Raw genomic sequence first — 25,029 nt, 5'->3', positions numbered from 1 at the left:
ATACTGGAGTGAATATCAAGAAAAGGAGAAATCAGTATAAAATTTAAGTGCTTGAGAAAGTATTTTTAAGACCTACTGTCATCACTGTCTCATTAATCTTTGAAAAGTGAGGGATTAATAATATTCAGGAGTGCTATATCTTCACTGTCCAACAAACCCCAGGAAATATCATTAGTGAGAAGCTAATTTTTCTTCATCCTCTGCTCACCAAGTTCCGTAGTTTTTCTTCGGCAGATACCACAAGAAACTTTAGGAAGGGTAACTGGATATCTCTGGAAGATGCCACTCTTGGGGATAGAGCCTTTGCGAACTGCTGGTTTCAACGGCAGACTGCCTACTTTTCTTTTCTCTTCAACAAAAAATAATTTCCATAAGTTCACTGCAGATGCCAGTGGGGAGAAGCTCTCCTTTTCAGAGGACAGGAGAGCACCAGATATTTCTGAGACTAACATTGACCTCATGAAGCTATTTAGTTAAATGTACACAGCTTTGGTAACATTACTTGGACTGCTTTAGTGCTGCATACAGTGCCTTTAGGAACTCATGATTGTTAGCTATAGAATAACAAAGAATTTCCACAGTGTATTAGTCATAATACGAAGACAAGACAGAAATTATTATGTGATTGAAGAGAAGATGCAGATTCTTTATAGTCTCCTTAGAATTCTGGGATATGGTTGCAAGGCCTCTTTATCTAGTATAATCCTGGCCCTGCTGACTGGCTTCTTGCCCAAGTTACAGGCTCAGACATCTGCAGTGCAGGCTGGATTGATTGCCATTTAATGTGCTCTCTGTGGATGAGAACTTCAGGATTTAAACCTGTTTGACTGCTTTAGAAAACACAAGAGAAAATTTTATCATTTTGAGAATGTTCTGTGTTTAGCAAGCTACAGAAAAAGTAAAATACTTGGGGTGGTTTGGAAAGCTTGGCCATTCTGTAATATTGAATATTGTAGTGAGATCACTGGCAGTCAGACTTGGCAGAAAAAAATTACTGTTATTCTTCTTGTAGCCATAAGATACAATGCAACATTGGATGCTGATCTCCAGTCCTCTAGAGTGACTTCTAGAGGATTATTCAAAGAAAATAATGAAAGGTACATGCAGAGGGATCTTGTGGTACGTCGTGAGGAAAACTGTGTTCACGACATCTTCAGTGTACAGGTAAGTGCAATTGCAAACAGCCTCATTTGATAAAAATGATCAGCAGAGCAAGTCGAACACCTGGAAGATGAATTTCATGCATGATGTACTCAGTGATTTACTTCTCTCAAATTCTCCACAACTGAAAAATGCAATTATATTCTAATTTCAAAGAAACTAATAACGACTTTCCTATTCAGCACAGGACAGAAGGATTTTTAGGACAGAGAGGCCACTATTAATTACATGCTTCAGGTCTGACCCAACGCAGAGCTCACAGTTTCAGTAGATTTTAATTTCACTCTGAGTAGATTCTTCCTTAAGAGCTAAGAATTTCATGCAAAATTTCTTCTCAGACTAAAAACATTTTAGGTATACTTCTGGTGCACAATAGCCCATGGTATGTACAGGTTGTGTTTGGAAAAAAGAAAAAGAATCAGAACTCCATTCTTCTCCAGAACCAAAGACCAAATGCAGCCCAGAGAGCTGCAGTAAGCGCTTTCCATGATGTTATGTCAGGTAATTAGAAAGTCAGAGTACTTTAATTCCTGCTTTGCTTTGCAATTTGTGCAAATCATCTAGATGAATAAATAGGTACAATTTTACATCCGTCCCTTTGAAACTTCCTTTTTTGCACCTGAATGCATACCTGAATAGTATCTTGATTTTGCTGATCACATTTTGTGTCATTGTGGAGCCATGAACTGTCGGGCTAGAAGAGAATCCATCCAGTGCAAAGAAATAGAGGAGATATGAAATATAATCTCTTTTAGTGTTGTTCAGAGGCCTAGCTACTGTCTGTGCTGGTAATGCAGTGGAGTAGGAATTTGACTTATGCAGCCAGGTGAGAATGGAAGTGACCTGATGGTTGCTTCTGAGGACCAGCTTCTGTAGCGTCAGAGAATCTGTATGTTTCTTAGTCCTAGAAGTAATTGTGATGAATAGCATTTCTAAGAATGCTTGGAAAAGGACTTTTATCATGGAAATGGCACAAAAAACTGTTTAGCATTGCCAAAATAGGTACTCTTACAAGATTTTTTTTTTAAAGAAATGAAATTCTGCAGTGTTATTTCTTGTTTACAGTACGTTAAACATTATTTTACTATATATTATCAATTTACAATAGAATTACCAATGTTACACTATTTGTTATGCTGTCAGCTATCATGTGAACACATGTTTTACAGGAACCTTCTGATGCAGTGAATTCACTCAGTTTGCGCATTGACATTGGCCTAGCAAATCCTGGCTCCAGTCCTGTCCTTGATATATATTCTCCTGCATCTGTGGCCTACAGTGTAAGTATATAGTCTTTCTATTGGAAAACACGTGCCTATACACAGATACATAACATGTGGCCCCCACAAGCACCAAAGAAGCACATGCAATTGAAAAGTGTTTTAGTTAGGTCACTGAGCTGAAAACACATACCTGAGTATATTTACCTGTTCCATTTATGCCTCTGTCTGTGTTGCATAGACACACACACACACACACACACACACACACACACACACACACACACACACACGTCAGCATGGCATAACAAGCATGTTCACTGGACCCAAGTAACTGTTCATGTGAACTCCTAGTTGATGGCAAAGATGAAGGAATTAAGGTTAATTTAACCTACAGTAAATGAGTCAATAAAAGAGAGGCAGAATCCCTTAAATTACATAATATTTGTCATGGGTTAAGAACATCCCATCTAGAGTATTACTATAGATCAGTTGACATGTAGTAACACACTACTCAGTGTTAACCTCTTCATGTGTCAAAGCTTTTAATGACCTTGTAAGGATTTTCTCATCTGCAAAACAAGAGTATGCTTCCCCTCACAGAAGTTGAAAATCATCTACAGACTGTAGTGTCTTAAGACTGAGCCCTATCATTCAGGAAATGTTTTTGTTTTTCTTAGATTCCTTTCATTAAAGACTGTGGTGAAGATGAACTTTGTATCTGTGATCTTGTCCTTAAGGTTCAACAGAAGGTAGATGATAGGTAAGAGAAGAATAAGTGGAATTGTTGGGGTTGGTCATTTTGTTAGTTTTGAAAAGCTGGGCTGTCTGTAGACTCTGAATTAATTTCTGGATGAAACGTCTTTCCAGTTCAACACCTAATTCAGGTTAGCTGGTGGAGGTGGGGAGGGGGAATAGAAATGGTATTTCTGTCCATAATCAAGGAAAAAGAGGTATGCTAGGAGCACAAATATATAAGCAGAGAATTTTCATCAGAGTAGACGAACCCAGATTTTGGTACCTTAGGAATAAGGACGCAATAATCATTTAGAGCTATAATGTCTGTCTGTCTGCTGCTGTAAAAGGGAGAGCACTGGGAGAAGCAGCAGCCCCTGAAGTGGCCATTTCCATCCCTCCGCTGGGGAGCAGTCAGGTTGCCTGCAGTGGGCTGTGCCACTAAGGAGTAGAGATCAGCTGTTTGGATAGCACATCTTCCAGATCCATACACAAATATATGTATATATTTATAGTATGCAGAGCGATAGGGCTGCCTTTTCCTGGAGCTGCCATCCTACCCAGCTGCCCATGCTGTGCCAACGTTTCTGCTATGATGGAACCTTTGTAACTTCAGTAAAATGATTTTAATGATACATAATCAAGATCCTTCACTTTAAGAAAACATTAATTCCCTTCAGTTTTAAGAAATACCATCACAGAATTTCTTATGTCAACAGGTTTAGAAAATAGAGGATCTAGGTGCGTAGAATTTACGAAACAGATCATGCTGTGTTATTTGTTGTTGGCTACAGGCAATAAAGTTTGATATGTTTTCATTTTCCACAGCTGTTCTAATACCTCTGTTTACAACACTGAACTTTATTTTCCAACAGCAAACAGAATTTTGTTGTCAGCAGCAAAAACAGAAGGCTGACGTTCAATGTGAAACTGAGAAATAAAAAGGAAAATGCATATAACACCAGAATCCAGGCTACATTTTCGGACAACTTGTTTTTTGCTTCATCGTCTTTACCAGTACGTGGAAATACCCATCCTAATTGTTTGTATTATTGCCACTGATTTTCCAGTTTCTTAGAGAAAAGTTTTTTCTTTCTAGTAGTGCCTATCCCAGGCAAGGAGAATGTGTATACACACCTCTCCCAATTTATTTCTTCAGATACCAGAATTATTCCCTTCTGTATATCAGTTTATTAAGGTCAGCGAGAGACACTGCCAACTCAGCATAAAAGTTGGCCATCCATCGAGTTTGACCTCACCTCAGTATTTCAGTCATCTTTTCCGTACTTTAGGACTTGGCATCCACATCATCTGCTTGACTCCCAACATCTGAATGCAGTTGCCGTGCCATAGGGAATTCATATATGATAAATCAAGCATGCAGCATGGATACAGCTTTAAAGCACAGATTTTGGATCTAGAAACAGTGTTACAGCCAAGGCCAGGTATTCCAGCTAGACAGTTAATCAGATTGAAGTGATTGCTATATTGCTATACCAGAAGCTAGTCTTCTAATGAATTTTGTCTCAGAAAAGGAAAAGAAAGGAATTTTTCAGACTATTTTGGGGAGTGCAGTAAATCTTTAATCTGAACTGTTGCTCCCAGACAATTCATGTAGGATGAAATCCAGACTTCAGTGCTTGGCCTATGTTGTCAGGCTGCTACTGGAGAGGTGCATGATAATACTAAGGGTGAAATCCAGAGCAATCCCTATATTGAAGGCAGAAAGGGAAAAAGAGCATTTATCACCACCCAAAAGCAGTATTTTCCTAACAATGAACTGGCAGAAGTACTCCACACAATGCTGAGGGTGCCCCTGGAGCTAGAATTTTCCTCTGCTTTAAAAGCCCTTTTGCTTAGAAGCATGCAAGTGAAACTTTTGCCCCAAAACATGCCTGCTTCACAGCAGGAAAAATGCATAAGCTGAGAATGTGTGTGTGTGTGGGGGGGGGGGGGGCGGGCGGCATAATTTATGAATGGTAAATGTTTTGTAAGGATGCATTTTAACAAAAGATAGTATATTTTAATGAATTCTTTTCAGTGTGATAACTGGTTATAGCCTTTGAGTTTGTCTTTCCTTTGGTGTGAGAGGATGACACTTCACTCTGTGAAGTGATATATAAGCTCCTATGGACTGTAGACTTTTCCTGCAAAAGTACATTAACTGCACATTAACTTCTATAGTTACAGTACTTATCACTCAGTCAGGTTGTGTAAATATGACTATAAAAGTTCTGTAAAAATGTTGTGAGAAAACACTAAAACAGTTAAGGCAATAGGTGATCTGTACTGCAAACTGTCCAGCAAACAATCTCACAAGATCATTACAGCCCACAAGAAATTGCACAGGATCGGGCCTTTTCCTACCTTTCACTTGTCTCACTGTAACCCCTGCCTCCCTTCTCCACCCATCTGGTGCATCTCCAGGAATTGCTGTCTTAACATGTATTTGGACTGCTCCTTAATGTAATAGATGCTCTGTTGAAAATACAAGCCTGGGGATTTCCTGTGTATTTTATCAAAAACTGATATTAACATGACTTTTCTGTCTTTGTTCTGCAGAGTGATGGGACTGAAGTCTCTTGTCAGACCGGCACAGCTCAAACTACAGTCATTTGTCAAATCAGCTATCCTGTTTTCAGAACAGGACAACAGGTACCGCTAGCATATTTAAATAAGCTTTGTGTTATACCCCAAAACTACCCCCCCACACCTGCATTTACTGCTGGTGAGGATTTCTTGGATTTAGCTGCGGTTAAATTCCCCTTTGCTTTTCAGAGACATTAAAAGAACCAAACTAAGGGCTGAACTTTAGTGACCTCTACCAGATTAAGGGAAAAAATTCTTGTGGAGCACACTTCTCCCTATCCCTGGAAAATGCCAGAACTCCCAGGTGCAACTGAGCTTTGTAACTCTGGGAGTATAAGGGCTGGGACCAGAAGCTGAGAGCCGCTGCTCGGCATGCCACTGCCTCCAGGGAACTGAACAGAATTGCAGTGGAGCTCCTACTGCTGACTGAACCTGGAGTCAGCTCCCTTTCCTGCTCTGTGAATGTAATCTCTGCAAGGAACACAGTTGTCTTGAGAGGAGAGGGGTGGCCCACACAGCCCTAGGATGGCTCATACATCCTTTTTGTCATATATAGCATAAATCTCAGGATATCCATGGTCTTAGGGAATTTAATCTTTCATTCCTCTTGGGAACTTAATCTCTTATTCCTCTCGGGCAGAACAGAAACAGACTTCCAGCCTCTAACATAGTCAATTGGAGCAGTGAGAAACTTTCCAGAAAGAATAGAAACATGACATTCTGCAGAGGAAAAGAATGCAAAACCAGAACACCTAATTAGATCTGAAAAGTTAATTAGATGCAACAATGTCAATTTGTAGGTGAAAGTGAGAACAAAACAATTCTACAGTATTAGAGATTATTGAAATAGTGCACAGAAATAGGTGGGGGATTCAGTTGTACACAGCAATTCCAGACCTTTGCACATATAATTATGTTTCTATTTGTAAGTACTTTCCATGTTTTAATATAAACTCATTTATTATCTGTTCCCTGTCTCTTCCATAGGTATCTTTTGATATTAGTTTTGATTTTAACCTGAAAAATCTTCAGAATATGGCAATTCTAAGTTTTCGTGCATTAAGGTAACCTATATTATTATATGACAACAAATTAGTTATTAATGTTCTAATTTGTTTTAAATAATTTTATAACATATGACTTAAATATATTTTGATGAACAGTGAAAGTAAGGAAGAGCATGACTTGGACAACGAGGTCAGTTTATCAATTCCTTTGCGGTATGATGCAGAAATTCACTTCACAAGGTATGCTGAATAACAAAAGGAGTCACTGTCATTTTTAAAAGGCATTTGAATATAGTAACAGCCTCTGAAAGACCACTGAAAAAATAATGAAAGTTTGTTTTTGTTTTGGAAGTCATAAGAAATTCTGACTTCATCAGTAGTAGCAGAAATTTATGCTCTTCCAGTAATCTTGCATTTAAGGAATTACAGACAAAACAATTATGGATCCATATGTATAATTATTACAGGGCATCAGATGCTCATATGAATGGAAGCTACATAAAAACACAAACAGTACTTGTGGTTTTGATAATATAAAGCGCCACTTTCCCACCCTCCTTTCAGCCTCTGGCTCACACTTACTCCTTTGCCTTCTGGTATCATCCTTTTCTCATCTCCTAGAATGGTCAGATTAAACTGTTGCCTGAGGGGTCCTTTATACCTGAGAAGGGCATTTTGTAAGGAGAGCCAGCAAGGCAGGGGGGAAGAGACACAAAAATCCCTGTAACACTGACCTTCATTTCATGCCCTAGAAATCTCTTCTCTTCAGCCCTTGAAACTCGCAGTCATTTGGGATGCACTGGAGGAGTAATCAGTCTGTTGCTGTTCCAAATGAGTAATTTCAGTTACAGTTTAAGCGAAATTAGAACTGAAACAAAAATACATTGGTTTGACTCTCAGATAACATATGTTATTTTACTTTTCATCAAAGAAAAGATTTGTTTATCTTTCCAAATTACTGAATTTCTAGGATAAGCTATATGTAGTCATATTTCATGCACTTGGTCACCAACTGTTAGTGAAGAAATGCCAAAGCATTCCAAAATTTATAAATCTAAACTAGTAGAAGATAAACAGCAGTTATTCAAAGACTGACAGAAATGGAGGCATAACTCTTGGATATAAAAAGAGGAACCTGCTTAAAAATGAACAACAACAATGAATGAGGGAAATGAATATTCAAAACTACCATAACCACATGAAACTGGAGGCTGTATGCAGTGAGCTGAATTGGAATGTGGACCCCAGTATAGATGTTGTTTAATAACCTGCTTTGCAGCAGCTGTTCCAAAATATTCTGAGGCCCTAGATTCACATCACCCAGGTGCTCCAATTCTGGAGTTGTGTAGTATTTTTCAGATTGTTTTAATTGCTGACAAGTGTATATTTGGGTCAGCAACACAAGTTCTTTCGATTCACTGAGAAAGTTGCATGACAGACATTTCAGCAGGAGAGTGTTTGTTAAAAAAGTTAGCAATGGCACAGAGATACAGAAGCATCTAACTAGGTGGCTATCACAGCAGTCTCCTAGGAAAACTAGATGATGCACACGAATCTGCAAATTTAATTAGCTGAGAAATACCAATATAAACTCACTGCTTCAGCAAAGGCCAGGCAGGGAGTCTATAAAAAGTTACTCAAAGAAAACATTTAGAATTCAGGTGCATCTCCTGAAGTAAGAGAAAATGGAATTGCATATGCATGTCAAGACATGAAGGAACCACTTCAGCCACAAAAGCATCTGGATTCCTGGAGATGAATCAGTTTAAAAGAACTAAGGGGAATACATATTAAGCCAAGGTATAATTTTAAATGGTTGCCTTGGATCCTTTGTCCTTGATCTTGTCCTCCACTTAGGAAATATCTATCTGGAGATGAAGAACTCAGTCAGCTTCTCATGGTTCTTTCTTGAGGCAGGTAATTTAGCCAAAAGGCAACATTTTAAAAGACGAGAGTTGAGAAAACTGTGTTGTCTTCCTAAAGAGAGACTTTTATAGGGAGACTCTCCTAATGTAAGTTCCCATGAGAAGAGGTGGAAGTCAGTCTTGTCAATGACTTACGCAAGGACAAGAAGGCTGATAATGCATCCAGGAAGGAGTGGAGATTTGAGCAGTGAGGAAGCAGAAAATGATTCAAACAGCTTTTCTGGGAGTCCTTGTAAGGAGGCCCTTTCATTCTTTTCCCATGGGAGAAAACATGGAGAATTGAAAAGGATCCTAGATGTAGTATGGAGGAACACCATTGATCAGGAAGTACCTCTGCGAGACTGCATGTGTTGCTTTGCAGTCGCATGCACAGATGTTACCTGGATTAAATGGAGAGGGATAAATAAGAGGGATTTGTGGCTTGCGCTGCAGTAAGGGCTGGTGTAATGGAATCATGGTTGTCCATGCTCCTCATTAACTCACTCCCTGGCTTGATTTTTGACTGCTCAAATTAACCTCCTCTAGGAGAAAAACCAGAAACAGTTCTGGGGATGGCTCACCTGAGGAGCTGCTCACAAGGAGCAGTATGGATGTGATGTACCACACAGGGATGCTTTTGTTGTATTTGAGCACTGTCCCAGCTGGCTTTGCCCCCTATACCATCCACAGGCTCTCCTACTGCATCCTTCCATTACGCACCCTTAATTGCATGTCATGGTGGGTTGCAACAGCCATCACATTACTTTGGAAATTTTGAACAAAAAGAAACATAAACAATAAAGAAGGTGGCCCAGAGGAGACAAAAGGGCCACGTGATCCGTAACGTGCACACAGCCAGGGTGCCCTGTGTGTTTCAGCACCTAGGCAGCACAGAAACAAGCCAGTCTGGCCTTTGGCATTAGGCTCAGGGTTTCCCTTGGGGCCTGTTCATATTTGTTGTTATAGATGCAGCGAGTGGGACTGTCCAGGGGGGCTCTTAATGAGGAGGGAGACTCCTGCAAGGCAGAAAGTAGCAGTTGTTGTCAGACGGGAGCTTGCAATACCACGGCGAGGCACAGAGGGGTGCAGGAGGCTGCGGAGTCTTCTCTCTCCCACAGTGCAGCACAACCCTGCTATCCCACATTCACATCCTCACTCAGGGCTTGGGCTTCAGTACACAGGGTATTTTCTTAACCAACTTTATAAAATTCAAGCAGCATTACAAGTGACCGATTTTTCTTCTGATTGTATTTCTGACTTCTGTTTATAAGTACCTTATAACAAACCAAAATGCATCCAGTTGCATATGTTTTCATAGCAGCTGCCAAGTTGAAATGTATTGTTTTACGGTTGTTAACTAGGCTTGCCAACATCAACTTCTATGAAGTGTACTCTGATCATAACATTCCTTCCACTGTGAATAATTTTGGAGAAATTGGCCCCACGTTCAACTTTTCAGTTAAGGTTAGTACAAGTTTCTGGTTCTAGTTCGAGAAGCTGCCTTACCTCCTCCTGGTAGCCTGCTCCCAAAAAGCAGTTGAAAAAAAAATTCCTAATTTCAGTGTCTGATTTTGATGCTTTATGAATCAACCAAACAGTTGAATAGCTGGGGGATAGATGCTCACAATCTCTACGGGCTTAAGGATGAAATCTCTACTTCCTGCACATGAGTGGAGTGGGGGAAGGATTGGTCCTGCACTGTTTACATCTTTACAGGATGGTTAAGGCTTAACTTTAGGCCAACTATTCACAGTGCATATTTGTTTTCTGCTGACTTGATGAATTAAAATAAATCTTCTCAGACTTGGACTTTGAAATTTGAAGTTTGGTTAAGGGTTAAGCACTTAAACCAGATGCAAGAGTTAGACTGATCACAGCATTTATTACATAACTCAGAAAAATGTTGGTCCCAAGACAATGCGTTTTGGGCGTGGGGGGGGGGTCTTTAATTATGTTCCATTTACATTTCATTTAACTGCTATGCTAAAGGACTAAGTAGTAGGCATTTTGGCTGTGGCAGAATATTTGGTTTTCAAAAAAGTATTTCATGCAGTTAATAAGAGCTTGGTAAGGAAAGCCTGGGCCCTGAAACTATATAGTGTACTTTTTGCTGTAGTATTGGTATAATGCAATTACTACTGCAGTAAGTGTACTAATACAAATCCAATTCTTTCTTAATCATCCTGGATTTATGATTTTCTTGCTAGACAAAATAATTCTTACTTATGTAAGTATAACTATCTGAATTAATTATGAATTACTTGCTTTGCAGGTAACAACAGGAAGTATTCCGGTAAAGATGGCATCTGTAAAAATCCATCTTCCAGAACTGACCAACAAAGACAACCCACTGATGTATATAACTGCAGTCGACACAGATGAGGTGAAGAACTTAATTACATAAACTGCTGTGTTTTGGGGGGTTTAACCAGCACCATATAGATCAGTTATTTCCTTTATAGTATGGTTGAGATTCAGAGAATCTCTGCCCTTTCTTCTCTTCGCATCTTCACAAAGGGAAGGGGGAGGACGATCAAGACAGCACTACACTACTCTAGTACTTGGCAGAAGTGGATTATCTTTACAGTCCACAGCTGACTTTTCATATGACCCTGGAACTCTTCACCTAGGTCCTTTTCCAAGTTCTTGGGAAGAGTATGAAATTTTTACATTAGGACAAAACTTTCAGGTCACTCTAGGAGAAAAAAAAATACCATAAGAGCAGTTGAATTCTGACCTACAACACATTCAGTCTCTAATTTTCAAAAAGTATCTAGTATTATATAATTCACAATCTAGCCTCCAACAGTCAGCAGTGATTGTCAACATCTGGTCACAAAAATATATATTACTCTGATAAGATGACTATAAACTGCGTATGACATCATCTAATTTAATTCTTGCCATCTTTTCTAGGCCAGAGGTGTTACTTGTCAAGCTCAAATAAATCCACTGAAAATAGGAAAAAGACCTTATTCTGCATCTTTCAAGAAAGAGAACTTCCGAGCTTCCAAAGAACTGGTGAGTAAGAATGAGCACTGTAGTGCAGAAGGATAGGGGCACAGATCTGATCCTTATGAGCCTATGGTCCTTATGATCCTTATGAGCAGCAGTGGAGCCTATGTATTTTTCCAAACATACCGCATCTGCCATAGGGGGAAGAAAAGATGCTCGTTCACAGCTTGCGAGCACTTAATTTGTACGCACACAAAGGCCAGGGTAAAAAATCTGATCATTAAAAGAACATTTGTTAAAGTGTATTTTTTAATGCATACTGTTGCCTCTCTTTGCGGTTTTCACTGGAAGAATTGTAAGAATGCAAAGTGCAGTACCATCACATGCAAACTGGAAGACCTTATGTTGAAGGGGGAGTATTTTGTGAATGTGTCTACCAGAATCTGGAATGGAACCTTTGCTGCTGTGAGTATCAACTGTGTTTTCGTGAGTGAATCAATATCCAAATATTTCATAGTTTCTGACATTTTTCAAACTTAGGTAAAGAGACCTTTCCCATATAGGAAGATCATCCTTTAGTTTTCATTATTGTATCTATTTTTCCAGATTGAAAACTTTTATCTAAAAGTAAAATAAGTAGTAAGCTTGCATAATGGAATTGATAAGCTGTAGTCCAGGACAAAACCTAAGAAAATGCCGGGATAATGCAGATCTTTGTAGCTGAAAAGAAAAAAAAAAAATCTTGCTGTGACTGTTTGATTCATTCAAGGGGCCAGAAACAACAGTTTCCACAAAACTGAATGTAGGACAGCAGTACAGTGTAGTCATAGTCTGGAAAATAATGTTGCTTTTAGCTTTTGAACGTCATAGCCGACATAGTGATCATTTCAAATCGTATCAAAATATCAAAAGCTTGTTAGTGCTGCCAGTTACATTTGCCAGACAAGGTGTGGAAACTTTTTTTATTGATTTTGTCGTTTTTAGAGTTGCTATCAAGGAAGCAGTCCTTGCTTAAATAGCATCCTGTAGGATGCTTAAAAATATCCTTCAATAATATCTTGACTATCCCATTTTAAATCACCATGTGTCCTCCAGGATATAATTCATCATGAATTACCAGACTTTTGAAAAAAGACCATGTTTGCCTCTCAGCTAGGCAACCGACCAAACTGTCTTAGAGTCCTGGTTTTGTCTAGAGCATCAGGAACATGACGCAGTTCTCAGTAGTCTGTTTGCCAAACCCTACGACTAGGTATTGACATTTAACAGCACGGTTGTTGTCAGGTTCAGCGTTCTGCTCTTTAAAAGTAAAAGGTCAGTTTGATAACGTAGTATACTTACGCTAGTGTCTGAAGGGAAGCATCTGCGTGTCTTTAAAGCATGCATTTTTCAAATCAGTTGGATCAAGAACACTGGGATAGTGCTGACAGGTACACAGAAGGGAGAGATCTGAATAAAAGGTTGCTACTTTTGCAAGAAATTGACTGGAAATAATTTGTTTACCACTGGGAGGTGGGAAGGGAAGATTACATGTCACAATTGTCTTCTTATCTCCCATTTTGTTAGTTTCTATTTAATTGTCAATGTTTAGTGCAAATAATCTTGCAGGCACCCAACAATGCATGTAATTAGCTTTTTTACTTAATGACAGTCAATCATTGTCCAAGAAGAGGACAGCAGGCTTGCTGGTACTTGCGAAACAAAGCAAAGAAAGATGTGTTTAGGAATTAACAAAGTACTTTGAATAGTGATCAGGCGAGTCTCTAAATATCTAGCAGCCCAGGACAGAATATTTGGACAGATGGCCACAGCGTAGGCATACAACCGTGCATTGCATGGGTGGTCAGTCCAGCACGTCGGCTGCTGTGGATTCAAGGTAGCTCGTGTTCCCTCTGTCAAGTGAACTGTATCTGTCCCTGCCAGCGTTTGTAGATTTGTTAGAACCCACTGCAGAGAGATGATTCAGGAGGCGAAAGGACAGAGCATTCATTGCATCTGGGACAGCTTCTCTGGTACTGTTTGTGACGCTGGCAGCGCTGCTCACGTTCCCCCATGAGCTTCAAGATGTTTCCTGTGGTATTCTAGGAAATGGGTATCTGTGGCTGCAGCGCGTGGGAGTGTCACACAGAGCGGCAGTGCTAAACTGGCAGCGTGAGCACAGCTGTGCTCCTCTGCCTTGGACAGAGTCGCAGAAGGAAGTGGTATCTGGCACAGGGTCCCTTTCTAAATGGGAATTGGCTAAGATTTTTTTCTTCTTCTTCTTTAAGTTGAGGGAGTGAGGTCAGAATTTGAACAGTGGAGAGAAACAGATAGCGATAGGAAAAACTAAATTGGGAAAAGCAGAGAATCATTGGATAGAAGTGAGGGGGGAAAGAAGGGAAAGAACATCCAGATTCCATTTCTTTGAAAGGCCAGAGCTCTGTCTCCATCTGTCTTTTGCTGCTGGGCTGTTTTTCCCTTTCTCACTGGGCTTTTTTTCTTTTTTTTCTTTTCCCATCTCTTTACAGTTAACAGCATTGAAAGCTCTGAAGTAACTATAAAAATGTATATATAATCAAATTCTTCTGTTTTGCTTGAACTTTCTGATAAAGAAGCACAGCCAGTTCCTAAGTTTCATTGCTAATAAATAAAAATAGCGAAACTTAATCTGGATTACTAATACATTGTTGCTTTTATAGAAACATTAGCTTGGAACAATTAAAAAAAGATCATTTTAATCTTCTCAATGCTGTGACTTTTTTTCTAGTTCTGAAGGCTTCATTTCAATACAGGAGAATTTTTTTAGGATATCTATATTCTGATTGATTTGCCCCTTAATAGAGCTTCACAGTATTTTTTTTTTTCTTTTTAACTTCTTTTTCAGTCAACTTTCCAGACATTACAACTCTCAGCAGAGGCAGAAATCAATACGCATAATCCTACATTATTTGTAATTGGAGAGAATACCCTAACTGTAAGTGATGGATAAATAGATATTTAACTTCTCTATCTTTTAGTGTATTAAAATGATAATGTTTAATATTCAGTGTCACTGAGAAGTATATAGCAAATTACACACTGATAATATTTGAATATGTTGAACTAAAGTATCCTTTGGCTGTATACATCCTCCTTCAAGATACTAAAATGTTTTTATCTAAGTCCTGTATATACAACAATGATCATACATATATACAACAATGAAATACAACAATATACAACAATGAAATTAAATCTGCAGTCTCAAATAGATTGTAAAACTATGAACAAAACCTAATAACAAAACCTAATTAAAATCTTATGAAATTCACTTAGCTTCCTGTTCTTAAAAAAAATCAAAATTTGGACTTCTTTCTGTAAGAGAATTAATTGCCCTAGATAAATGAGCTCTGGGAAATATTTTAGCAAATCTGATTTATAGTCTTACTTGTGGAAGTGTATTTGGTTTGACAGTTGTAAACAAATATTTGGCATAGCTCTCCAGCAAATGTACTTAATCTCAATTGTAAAATGTTGTGGAGTATTTTTGAATATGGAATGGCAGCAATATGGACGATATGGACAATGGACAATATGGGACAGGTAATCTCAGGAAAAGTCACTAGAAAACCACTTTGTTAGTTTGGAATCCTTCTCCCAGGGATTCCATCCATTAAAATACAAACATAAACAGCACCTGAAAAATACTTTCTACTGCAGTGCTACTGTGATAATAATAAAAAGATTTTTGTTCTCCTGACATATCTACAGAGTAACACTTTTCCATTTGCAATACTGGGTTAAGATTGTAGAAATATAATCAAGACCTTTGAAGACCAGACTGCAACTTAGTAAGGGAGTCAAGTGTCTGTGAGGGTGTGTAGCATAGCCCTGTCATAGGCAATGGAAAATTCAGTTAAATGTGTACTAGGAAAATTACTGATTGACCTATCTCAAAGTAGAAATAAGGCCATAATTCAGTGCTATTTTTATCATTATTTTCCCATGGATCATTCCATTTTTGTAAAGAATCTCTAAATAGCCCATTTGTATTCAGGGAAACCTCCACTTCCTGAAGAAGTAAAGGGAATATATCTGAAGTTCAGAAAACAATGCCAGGATTTTGCAGAAGAATAACATGACAGTATTTGGAAGTGTGCTGAGGGCCCTGCGCTTTATGACATGACTTTATTTCTACTAGGAGATGAAACTGCTTTATATACCACTCAGATATTCCAAGTAATTCTACAGGCCTTTTAGGTAGCTCATAAACCATCTATTACTGGACATCGTTCTACAGCTGTACCACAGTAGTGCCAAATTTTGCAGTACTAGCAGTTCTGTTAGTGATTTCAGGAGAACCAGAATTAAACCTTTCAAATGACTGATTAAATTGACAGTTAACAAGTAAAAAGTAATTCTTCAATCAGCCATTGAAACATCTGCAGCTGGGACTTTTACAGCTCTGAGGCAGCAGTTGAAGAGACCCAGAAAGGGGTCTGCAGAGCTCCTAAACAACAAGATGTATTTTGGTAGTCTACGCACTGATTCTTTCGATACCTTTTGCCCTGTAAAAATTCAGTGTGTCACAGCAAATTTACCACCTGGTGAAGGGCACTGCATCGTTACCCTCTACTTAGGGCAGATGGTTTCCTTTGGCACTTTGGCAATGGAGTCAGTACCCAGCACTGCATTTACCTCTTGGCAGGGCAGAAATCATGCCCACTCTTTGCCTCTTCTCACTTTCTTGGGCAGAGGACAGTGCAGTAGCAATTCTGGGTTTGTCTGCCTACTTACATTATTTCAGATGATCAGCTGGGGTGGTAGGATTCATCCAACCTGATACCTACATTAGTCATTCATATCTGAGTTAGCCCTCCTATAAGCCCTAATCAGTAGAAAGAATAGGTAGCAATAGGAAGCAATACATCTTATCTTAAAGATGATGCTAAAAATTGGTAAGGTTAATTATGCTCTAAAATTCCTCTCTATTGGAAGCCAGGGGTCTGTATTTACAGCATGTATAGATTGCATATATAGATAGAGAATACATAGATTATATAGATACAGCATTAGCTGAGGTAAATTGTAGCCATGGTGTCTTACTGATCACTGTTTGACTTTAAGGACGACATTTGGTTATAATTATGTTAGGCATAGATTTACCTCTCAAATAGTGCCACTTCACTGTTAATCTAATAGAGAAAATATTACTGGACAAGCTGCACACACACATGAAATTGGCTCTTCTAATTTGGATGAGCTAGGTTGCAGTGCAGCCAAATGAATTGATATTATCTTGTGATGCTATGCGCAGAAGTTGCTTAGATATTTTTGCGTAAGAGCTTTCAGATTTTTTTCCAAGTTGGAAAGGACTTCCAGCTGGAGGACAGTATGTTAACCTGCTATAATCATCATTATGGCCACTTTATTAGAAAATACACAAAGCCTGCTTCTGTGAAATGAATACACATGGCCACACCTAGCACAACATTAGAGCCTTCCAGCAGAAACACTGAGATGTCAGTTCAGCACAAGTTTCCCAGAAACCTTGAGATTAAATTACACCAGACAAATGCACTGAGCAAGCAACCCTGAGAAAGTAAACCAGCATGACTTCTTTTATCATGTTTCAGGAAGGAAAAAAATCTTCATGCTAAATGAATGTTATTCCACGATTAAATCCAAAGATTTGTCAGTTCATAAATATTAGGCCAGTATCTCATTGAGCAGCTATGCTGCATGTAACTATACAGCTGGTCATGCCCAATGCAACTAGATAGGGCAACATCTGAAAACTAATTTCCAGGCAGTATATACTGTTCTGGGAGCCCTCTGGTATTGACTGTAGTTCGTCTGACCAGCAGGAAGCATGGGTGTTTTAGAAAAACTCCTGTTTGACCCATATGTCTTGCTGCAACTTCATGCAGTTACCTCAGGAGAACACACATTAACATGAAGGGCAAGGAGGATCTAACAAGTTGCTAGTGCCTTTGCAAGAAGGTCAGAAGAGCAGGTAAAAGAGACAGAGGACCTGCCTGGCAGAAGGGCAAAAATGTCAGCAGCCCCCGTGAGCGTACAATAGTGTGTGCACCCTGTCATTAGTTTGCCTCATCACAGCTGGCCACCACAGATAATGGACTCTAACTGCAGGCAGTTGAAATATTCTTCTCTAGCTGACATAGTGGAAGCCTGTTTTGAGCAGATGGTGGATCTGCGTGATCCTGTTCCCAGACTGTAGTCTGTGGTTAGTCATGTCCAGTTTATCTAGTGACGGCGTGTCTGTGCAGTATGGGGACAACGCTGAAAGAATTCCTTTTACTGAAGAGAGAGAAAACTGAAGGGAAGCTACTGCTTCTCTACCTGTGTACGGCCAATAGTGATGAGGGACCCTAATCCTTAAAAGGCATTCCTGGGTGCTACAGAGGTGCAAAAGGGTACCTGTGGACACTAGCGTAAGGGCTGCAACTGTCTGGTGTGTTACAGTCTTTTTTTCTGGAATGTGTACAGCCCAGCTATTCTTGATAAGTAAAAGATTTGGTTTACAAAATCCTACTTTAAACGCTGTTAACATTAACCCGTAACACACAAATCTATCTGCTTTCAGATCTCAGTTACAATAATGAAGCCTGATGAGAAAGCTGAGATACCAGTTGGTGTTGTGATTGGCAGTATATTGGCTGGACTCTTTTTGCTGTTAGCACTGGTTGCTGTTTTATGGAAAGTAAGTAGGTGTTTATATTCTTGCAAAGAAAAGCAGAAAATAATGTTTCTTCATAAATGCACTTGGGCTATTTTCTTTGGAATCTTTCTCTAGTGCTGAACAAAACTGCACATGCAGTTTGGTGGTAAGAATAATACTGTATTGGTACTACAGTCTGGAGATAGCATTTAGATGTACTTTTAAAAATTCTGAGAGAAAAACTACTGAAATGAGTGGCCATAGATATTGGCCACATGAAGGTGTTAAATGACTTGCCAATGGCTAAAAACAAGGGCAGTGGCATTTTTGTCTTTTGACATTTGCCTGTGTCCCTCCACAACTCACCAGCTGGACTCTGAACACTCCCACGATATTCCTGGTGGGCAAGGCTGGGGAGTAGGAATCAGTGGGGGAGACCAAGGAGAGAAAGGATCAACTCAATTTCTCTCAACTGAGAAATGTAGTTGTAAATGACTAAATAAATGGCTCTTGTATATATCCTATTTTAGCAATTATACTAATGCATAGCTGGTTTTAATATAACATGTTATTTTAAAACTTCTTACAGCTTGGCTTCTTCAAGAGACAGTATGAAAAAATGACACAGGATATAGAAGATATCGATGAAGTTACAGAACTCACAAAGGACAAGGACTGAAGATACAGAGTAATGAGGATAAAGAGAGGACATCTGAGCCACCAACAGTAGTTGTGATCCAATCAGTTCTTCAGTTGGAGTGCCTTAAAGTTTAATAAGATTTAAACATTTTTAATGAAAGTGTCTTTTTTTATAGATGAAAATATTTTACAAATTCTACTCTATTATAAGAGTAACTGCAGGACAGTTTTTTTTTTCCCCCAAAAAATGACTTATAGTCCCTTTTCTTGTATATTTTTGCCTTTCAAACAAACTTAGCCCTTAGAACTGGCAGGTCCGGAGTTTACAGTAACATATTGTGCCAGCAACCCTTCTCCTGATCCACTGCAGAGTGAAACAGAGAAATTTATTTCAGATTATTGTGGGACAGCATCAGTTCATAATTCAGCTGACAAGTACCATATGTGTAAAGGACATTTTCTATTAACTTGATGATGAATGTGTGGTGAATACTGTTTCCAGCCTGGGAGAAGAAAATTCAATACATCATTGACTAGCTCCATCCTTATTGTTTTAGAGAAATGATTCACACCAGCAAACGTTTGTCTTAACTAATCTATAAACTATAAAATGGGAACTGCGTATGAAGATGTCTATCCGTGTGTTATAGGACAACCGGACGGGCATATTGCTCCAAAAGATCACCGTATTCCTTGCACTAAGGTCACAAATTACTGAAGTATATTGTTTTTGGAAAATATTGCCAAATGATACACATAACTGTCCTCTGCATTGTGTTTTTCTGAAAAGAAAATATGAATTTCACAACCACTTACAACACGTTCTCTGCACTGTTATGACTGGTTTTCAAATTTCATCTTGAGAAGCACTATCAGTACTGTTACACTGGGCTTTAAACTAGCAGTACCTCTGACATCATTTTGCCTTTAATTCTGTACTGGAAGATTTTTGCAAGCGTAAGCGCATGACGGGAACTAGAAGGGATGACTGAAGAAGTAAGCTGCTGTTAGGCCACAGGAGTGTGAAGATCTAAGCTCTCTGAATTATGTACTGCACTTTCTCCTTTAGCATCTCAGTGCCCTCCAAGAGAACAAAGCTCAGTATGACCTACTTACCTCTTGTAAGTGGTTCCATGTCTTGAAGAAGTTAACTTACATTTTCTACAGTAAAGTACTGTATTGCTCTGGATGGAGCTCTGTTAACTGCACAACACTTGGGTGACTTTGTGTTGGTTAGTAACACCTCAGATTCATCACGTGCTATTATACTGCCTTTGTTGTAATGCAAGCTCACTCTCACGGAGGCCCCTGCTGTTAAGACAGGTAACAGTCAAGATAATTGGCCTTTTGTCTGCCTTTCACTCTCCTGGCTGGCAGTAATAATCTACTGTTGGAGAAGATGATGTGTGTGTTGTCTTTATGTATGCTGATTTACAGTTAAGATTGTTTCTGAGGCAGAGGTGATTCACTTGAAGAGTAAAACATTTAAATGTGCCTAACTGACTTCCAACCTCAAGCCTTGTCTTCTCCAAAGCTAGTTCTTCATTATGCTTAGGCACCTTTAAAACTGTTTTCTGAAGGGCTCTTCAAAAATGAGACTTGAGCATGCTTAAAAGATTTATTTGGTCTTTTTAATCAGTAAAGAGTAATCAGTCAGGAGTCAACCACGTTTTTGGCAAATGATAGCTTCATTTACAATGGCACCTGGATTGTGTTCAGTGTAATCTTATGTGCGTTTTGGATTTATATCTATGAAATGTTACGTTTTAGTTTGGGGTTTTTTTTTTAACATTCTGAAAAACGATCTGGATTCTGATCTTGATTGTCTAACAAACAGGATTGTTGCCACCAGCTAAGTCTGTGACCAAAACAATTATTTAAAAAATAAAGAAATGTAGCAATTGTGTAAATTTCAAGAATAAGCTCCTGATTTGTAGTTATGAACCCAGAAGGCAAATACTCTAAAAGCAAAGATAAAAAAACTGTCTGCCTCAATTCTTGCATAAACTTGAGGAAGAAAAAAACAAAACTCTACACCCGTATGTGTGGGAAGTTCCTATGTAACTGGGGTCATGCATTCCAGGCCAGAGAGGGAATTTCACAGTGGAGCAGATGGTAGCATCTTTCATTTCTGGTGCTGCTTGCAAGGAAATTTAGGCATTCAGCCAGACTTCCATCTTCTGCCTTAAGTAGAAGGTACAGGTCCGTATTCCACACCCAACTTTTTGGAGAATTTAGCAATTCAAGTAGACAGCAGTTATTCAATTCACTTGTCTTTACTGGGTTTTATTTTGTCCCATACAGTAAGACTTTCCCCCTTGCCTGGAAACAATACTATTCCCAAAATAAAGGGAAGGCACAGCACTGGGTAAGGTTTTGTATGCATCACCTAACCACTTAAGGTTAGTAGTTTTATTCGTGTTTTATGATTAATACTTAAATGGCTAATTCAGTTTTTGTAATGGGCGAGTTTATTGCACTTTTGAGTTGGCACAGCTGCAAATAATGCTGGAAATATGATGTATATTTTGTATTATGCTCAAAGGGGGTTTTTAGGTTTTTTTTTAAAACAGCATGTTACAGATGAAATAATATTCTGAAATGTCAGGCTTCAGCATGTGCTTTTGTTTGTGCTTGCAGCAAGAGAAATCAGGAGTAAGTTCAGCAAGCTCAAGTTATAAATAGATCTGATTCTGGTCTTGAATCTAGGTGCACACTTATTGAAGTACTAGAATCAAGTCCTAACTCAGAGTTAGTTTCATATGAGACTATGTAGATTTGGGATGTACAGGCTAGTTTATAATCAAACTGAGTTCTGAAAGCTAGTGTGTAAGCTCCATGGGAGCAGGGACTCTCTCTAGTGCCTACCTGAAGGCCTAACACTGTTACTACAATAAAAACAAGAATACTGCTGAACATAGTCATTTATTTTTAAACAGCACTTTAAAGGGAAGAAATGCTACTGAAAAAGCACTACATAAAATGGGGCCAAATATGCCTTTGTTCCAGTAGCACACAGTGAAAACCCTAAGGGGATGACTCTGCTCGGTTTACAAAGAATCTGCATTTAAACTCTTGTAGGTTATTGTCATGTGTATAACTCCAGTAATATGCTATATTGCAGTATAAGTCAGTTCATGTTAGTGCAAAACACCTAGATTTGGATAGCTCTGAGTGCACAGAGATTGATAAAAACCACACCAGGCCCAGGCCTTTATATACACATGTGGTTATCTCACTTCACTTGCATCTATTCTGCCAGCCCCATGCCCTGCACTCATATAATTTGTTATGTACAGAATTGCTCAGTAGTAGCAACTCTGGCTATTCCCCACCACATGATGAAAAAGCAGAATGCAGCATTGCCAAGGGAGACTGGTGGGAAAGGAAAGGAGGGAGAAATTTGGCTGTGAATGGGAAGACAATGGACAGTCATGACAGTAACCGCCACCTAAAAACTAGCTGCTTTTGTGGACATTACTTTTTTCCCCTCTTAAGTCCTCCATACATTATTAGTGGTAGATAAACTTTCCAACCACAAACTTTTAACACTTCCATAATACAGAATCAGATGACCCTACTCTTAAGGCACAAAATTCTATCTTTCAGCAAGTTTAAACGTTTTGCAGAATTGAGAAACAGTTTCCATATATAGTAACTTGCCTGCATTACACCCCAGTTTTGGGTATAAGAGTAACAAAAGCTTGTTCTGTTTCTTCAAGTAACTCCACAGGACAACACTTACTGGAAGAACTTAAAATTGAGTTTTTAGAGGGTTGGGGTTTTCTTTGAGGGTTTAGCATCTGTTTTCATTACACTTTGTTTATAATTAGTTTTACTATTTCCTCTTCCTTATGTTTTTGACAGAACAGATGAGTACATTAGACATATTTCTGTGAAGCTACAAATTCCCTGAACAGCTATAGGAAAAATGGGCTGAAAGAAAAGCCAAAAGTAGACTTATTTAGAATTGAGTAATTTAACGGCTTCATTACTGAGTGCAACAGTGGCAGTTTCATGAGCTACAGTAGAAGTGAGCACCTGCATCTCCCAGCATACCCCAAATCCGGGCAAACGGGCTGGACTGGCTGTGAGCTGGAGACCTGTGCAGCGCTCTGGCCGCCCCAGGAGCTCCCTGCCCAGCACAGCTGTCTCTCTGCTGCCATCTCCTGGGTAGGCTCCTTATAACACAGCCCCCCAGTTTTATTTTAGGACAATCTTCCATCAGTTAATGCTTTCATAGCATGTATCAGTCTGAACCCCTCTCGAGAACAAAACAAAATGAAATATTATGAGGCAGGAAACTCAAACTTACGCAATGTTAATATGTGGACACTCTGCCAGGCAAAGGGACAGTCTATATTCAGTTATTGCCAGCCAAGACCAAGTCATTTTCTCAGAAGGACAAATTCTAGCTTTGCAGACATCTACTTCCCTCCCTGCCGTACACTTTGGCTTGCATATCTCTACACAAGTCACACAGCTACGTTCTGGTCTACAGTGGCTTCCCAGCGATCCTGTCTCCACCTGGAGCTGCTGGCTCTGCAACATGCTGTCACACGGCTAGAAAAGCCATATATAGGTGGGATTACGCTCCTCTATAGCCAAAAGAGAGAAACAGTTAGACATAACCCAGAACCCTAGGGCTGCATTTTATACTGACCTTCAGCTGCCCATCATGCAGCTTACAGACCTTGTCAGAACACAAGATATTTTTTGACCAGCAGCCTGGTTTTGTGTGTGTGAAAACCAGGACATGTGCAACCACATCCTTCCCTGACACATAGTCAGAAGCAGCTGGGGTTCATCCCCCAGCCTGGAAATTTGGAAGCACTTCTGGGTCACTCCAGACGTAGCCTTAGGCAGCTATCATAGGACAGAGTAACTTGCCTTCTTAAGATAGTATCGGCCCAGCTGAGCAGGGAGCCCTATGGAAGGAGCCTCGACAACTAGCTCAGAGTATGTACTTACTTAAATTTCAGTGAGATACGTTTTACCTCTGATTATGCTCATCATCCCTCCTAGGGGGGCTTTTCTATTCCTCTTTTAGATGCCAGCTGAAGAACCCAAAGTTACACAATCCTGATACATCATTGTTCCAGAACAAAGCAGTACTTGCCTCATGCACAGCTAGGGACACAAAATGACATTTCATTGTTTTGACCATGGCAGCGTACACACATTGTAACACTCAGTTGTGACTCAGTACAACATCTCTTCCATTCATTGTTCCTGGGCACTGTGGGGAAGTACACTATTATTCTCCCTCTTCCTTTCTGCACCCTCCTTCCCAGCTGCATTGCTGCTGGGGAAGGTGCATTTAAGGTCACCCTGGATACATCGGCAAGACTGCAGCACTAGAGAAGCATTAGTGAAACACAGGAATTGCCCCTGAATCTGGAGTCCCAGGCATGATTTAGCTGTTCTAAACACCACTGTTTTTCTGTATTAAAGCACAGCACTAGTTTACAAGCACTGTACAGGTTTTACTTCATTCATAAACCATCCACCACAAGGCAAATTAGCCATATATTTGTTTGAAATTAACACACTGATTAGTTGCATGGTAACAGTAAACAAGTTCATGTGGAAAAATGAATGCCAAAAAACAGGGAACAGTCTGTATTGGTTACATTAGCAAAAAGAAGAATTACTGGTCTGAGGAAGTGATTTGTAGTCAGGGTTCTGTACAATTCCCAGAAAAAATGACATTCAAATAGCAGAGGGCTTCTCTCCAACACCCAAAGCAAAGGAGAATTCAACCTTCAACTTGCTCAGCTCTGCCTAGATAATAAGGCCCACATGGTTTGGAGGCTGGGTATGTGCATGCACGCAAGGAGCAGCTGCTGTCCTGCAGAGGAGCTCTCTCACTTCCACTGAGGGAAAGTACACAACATAACAAGCACAGTTTAACCATGCCTGAAGTTCTATATTTCACTAGGGTTTCATTAATCCAGATAAAACAAGTATCGCTTAGTATTAAAACTGAGATATCACTGAGGAGGGCAGATACCATTGCCTATTTTTCAGGTTTTATTTTGTGCAGCAAACAGCTGTTCATAGATTTTCACTGCAGACACAATGAAATGGATTATACAGCTGAGGCCCAAGTGTTGTGCGATGCAACAATATATGAGCTTGAGCAAATCATTTTATTTCTCCTTACCTCTTTCATTTGC

At 39.4% G+C, this 25,029-nt stretch overlaps 1 protein-coding gene across 1 annotated transcript in view; it reads left to right on the top strand.

Moving 5' to 3' along the window:
* LOC135324498 (integrin alpha-2-like) overlaps positions 1-21,766 on the top strand; it is a 70,735-nt gene extending 48,969 nt beyond the window's left edge. Inside the window, exons 17-30 of the mRNA XM_064501026.1 lie at positions 1,013-1,164; positions 2,331-2,441; positions 3,062-3,144; positions 3,992-4,133; positions 5,679-5,771; positions 6,693-6,769; positions 6,869-6,952; positions 9,978-10,080; positions 10,889-10,999; positions 11,533-11,637; positions 11,923-12,036; positions 14,435-14,524; positions 18,137-18,253; positions 18,801-21,766. Of these exons, the coding sequence (XP_064357096.1) occupies positions 1,013-1,164; positions 2,331-2,441; positions 3,062-3,144; positions 3,992-4,133; positions 5,679-5,771; positions 6,693-6,769; positions 6,869-6,952; positions 9,978-10,080; positions 10,889-10,999; positions 11,533-11,637; positions 11,923-12,036; positions 14,435-14,524; positions 18,137-18,253; positions 18,801-18,890 (1,472 nt within the window). The 3' untranslated portion in view covers positions 18,891-21,766. The remainder of the gene's footprint in view (positions 1-1,012; positions 1,165-2,330; positions 2,442-3,061; positions 3,145-3,991; positions 4,134-5,678; positions 5,772-6,692; positions 6,770-6,868; positions 6,953-9,977; positions 10,081-10,888; positions 11,000-11,532; positions 11,638-11,922; positions 12,037-14,434; positions 14,525-18,136; positions 18,254-18,800) is intronic.
* The last annotated feature ends 3,263 nt before the right edge of the window (positions 21,767-25,029 follow it).

Source organism: Dromaius novaehollandiae, chromosome W (genome assembly GCF_036370855.1).
Source record: "Dromaius novaehollandiae isolate bDroNov1 chromosome W, bDroNov1.hap1, whole genome shotgun sequence".
Taxonomy (NCBI): Eukaryota; Metazoa; Chordata; class Aves; order Casuariiformes; family Dromaiidae; genus Dromaius; species Dromaius novaehollandiae.
Note: the sequence above shows the minus strand (reverse complement) of the source record. Positions and strands in the feature narration are given on the sequence as shown.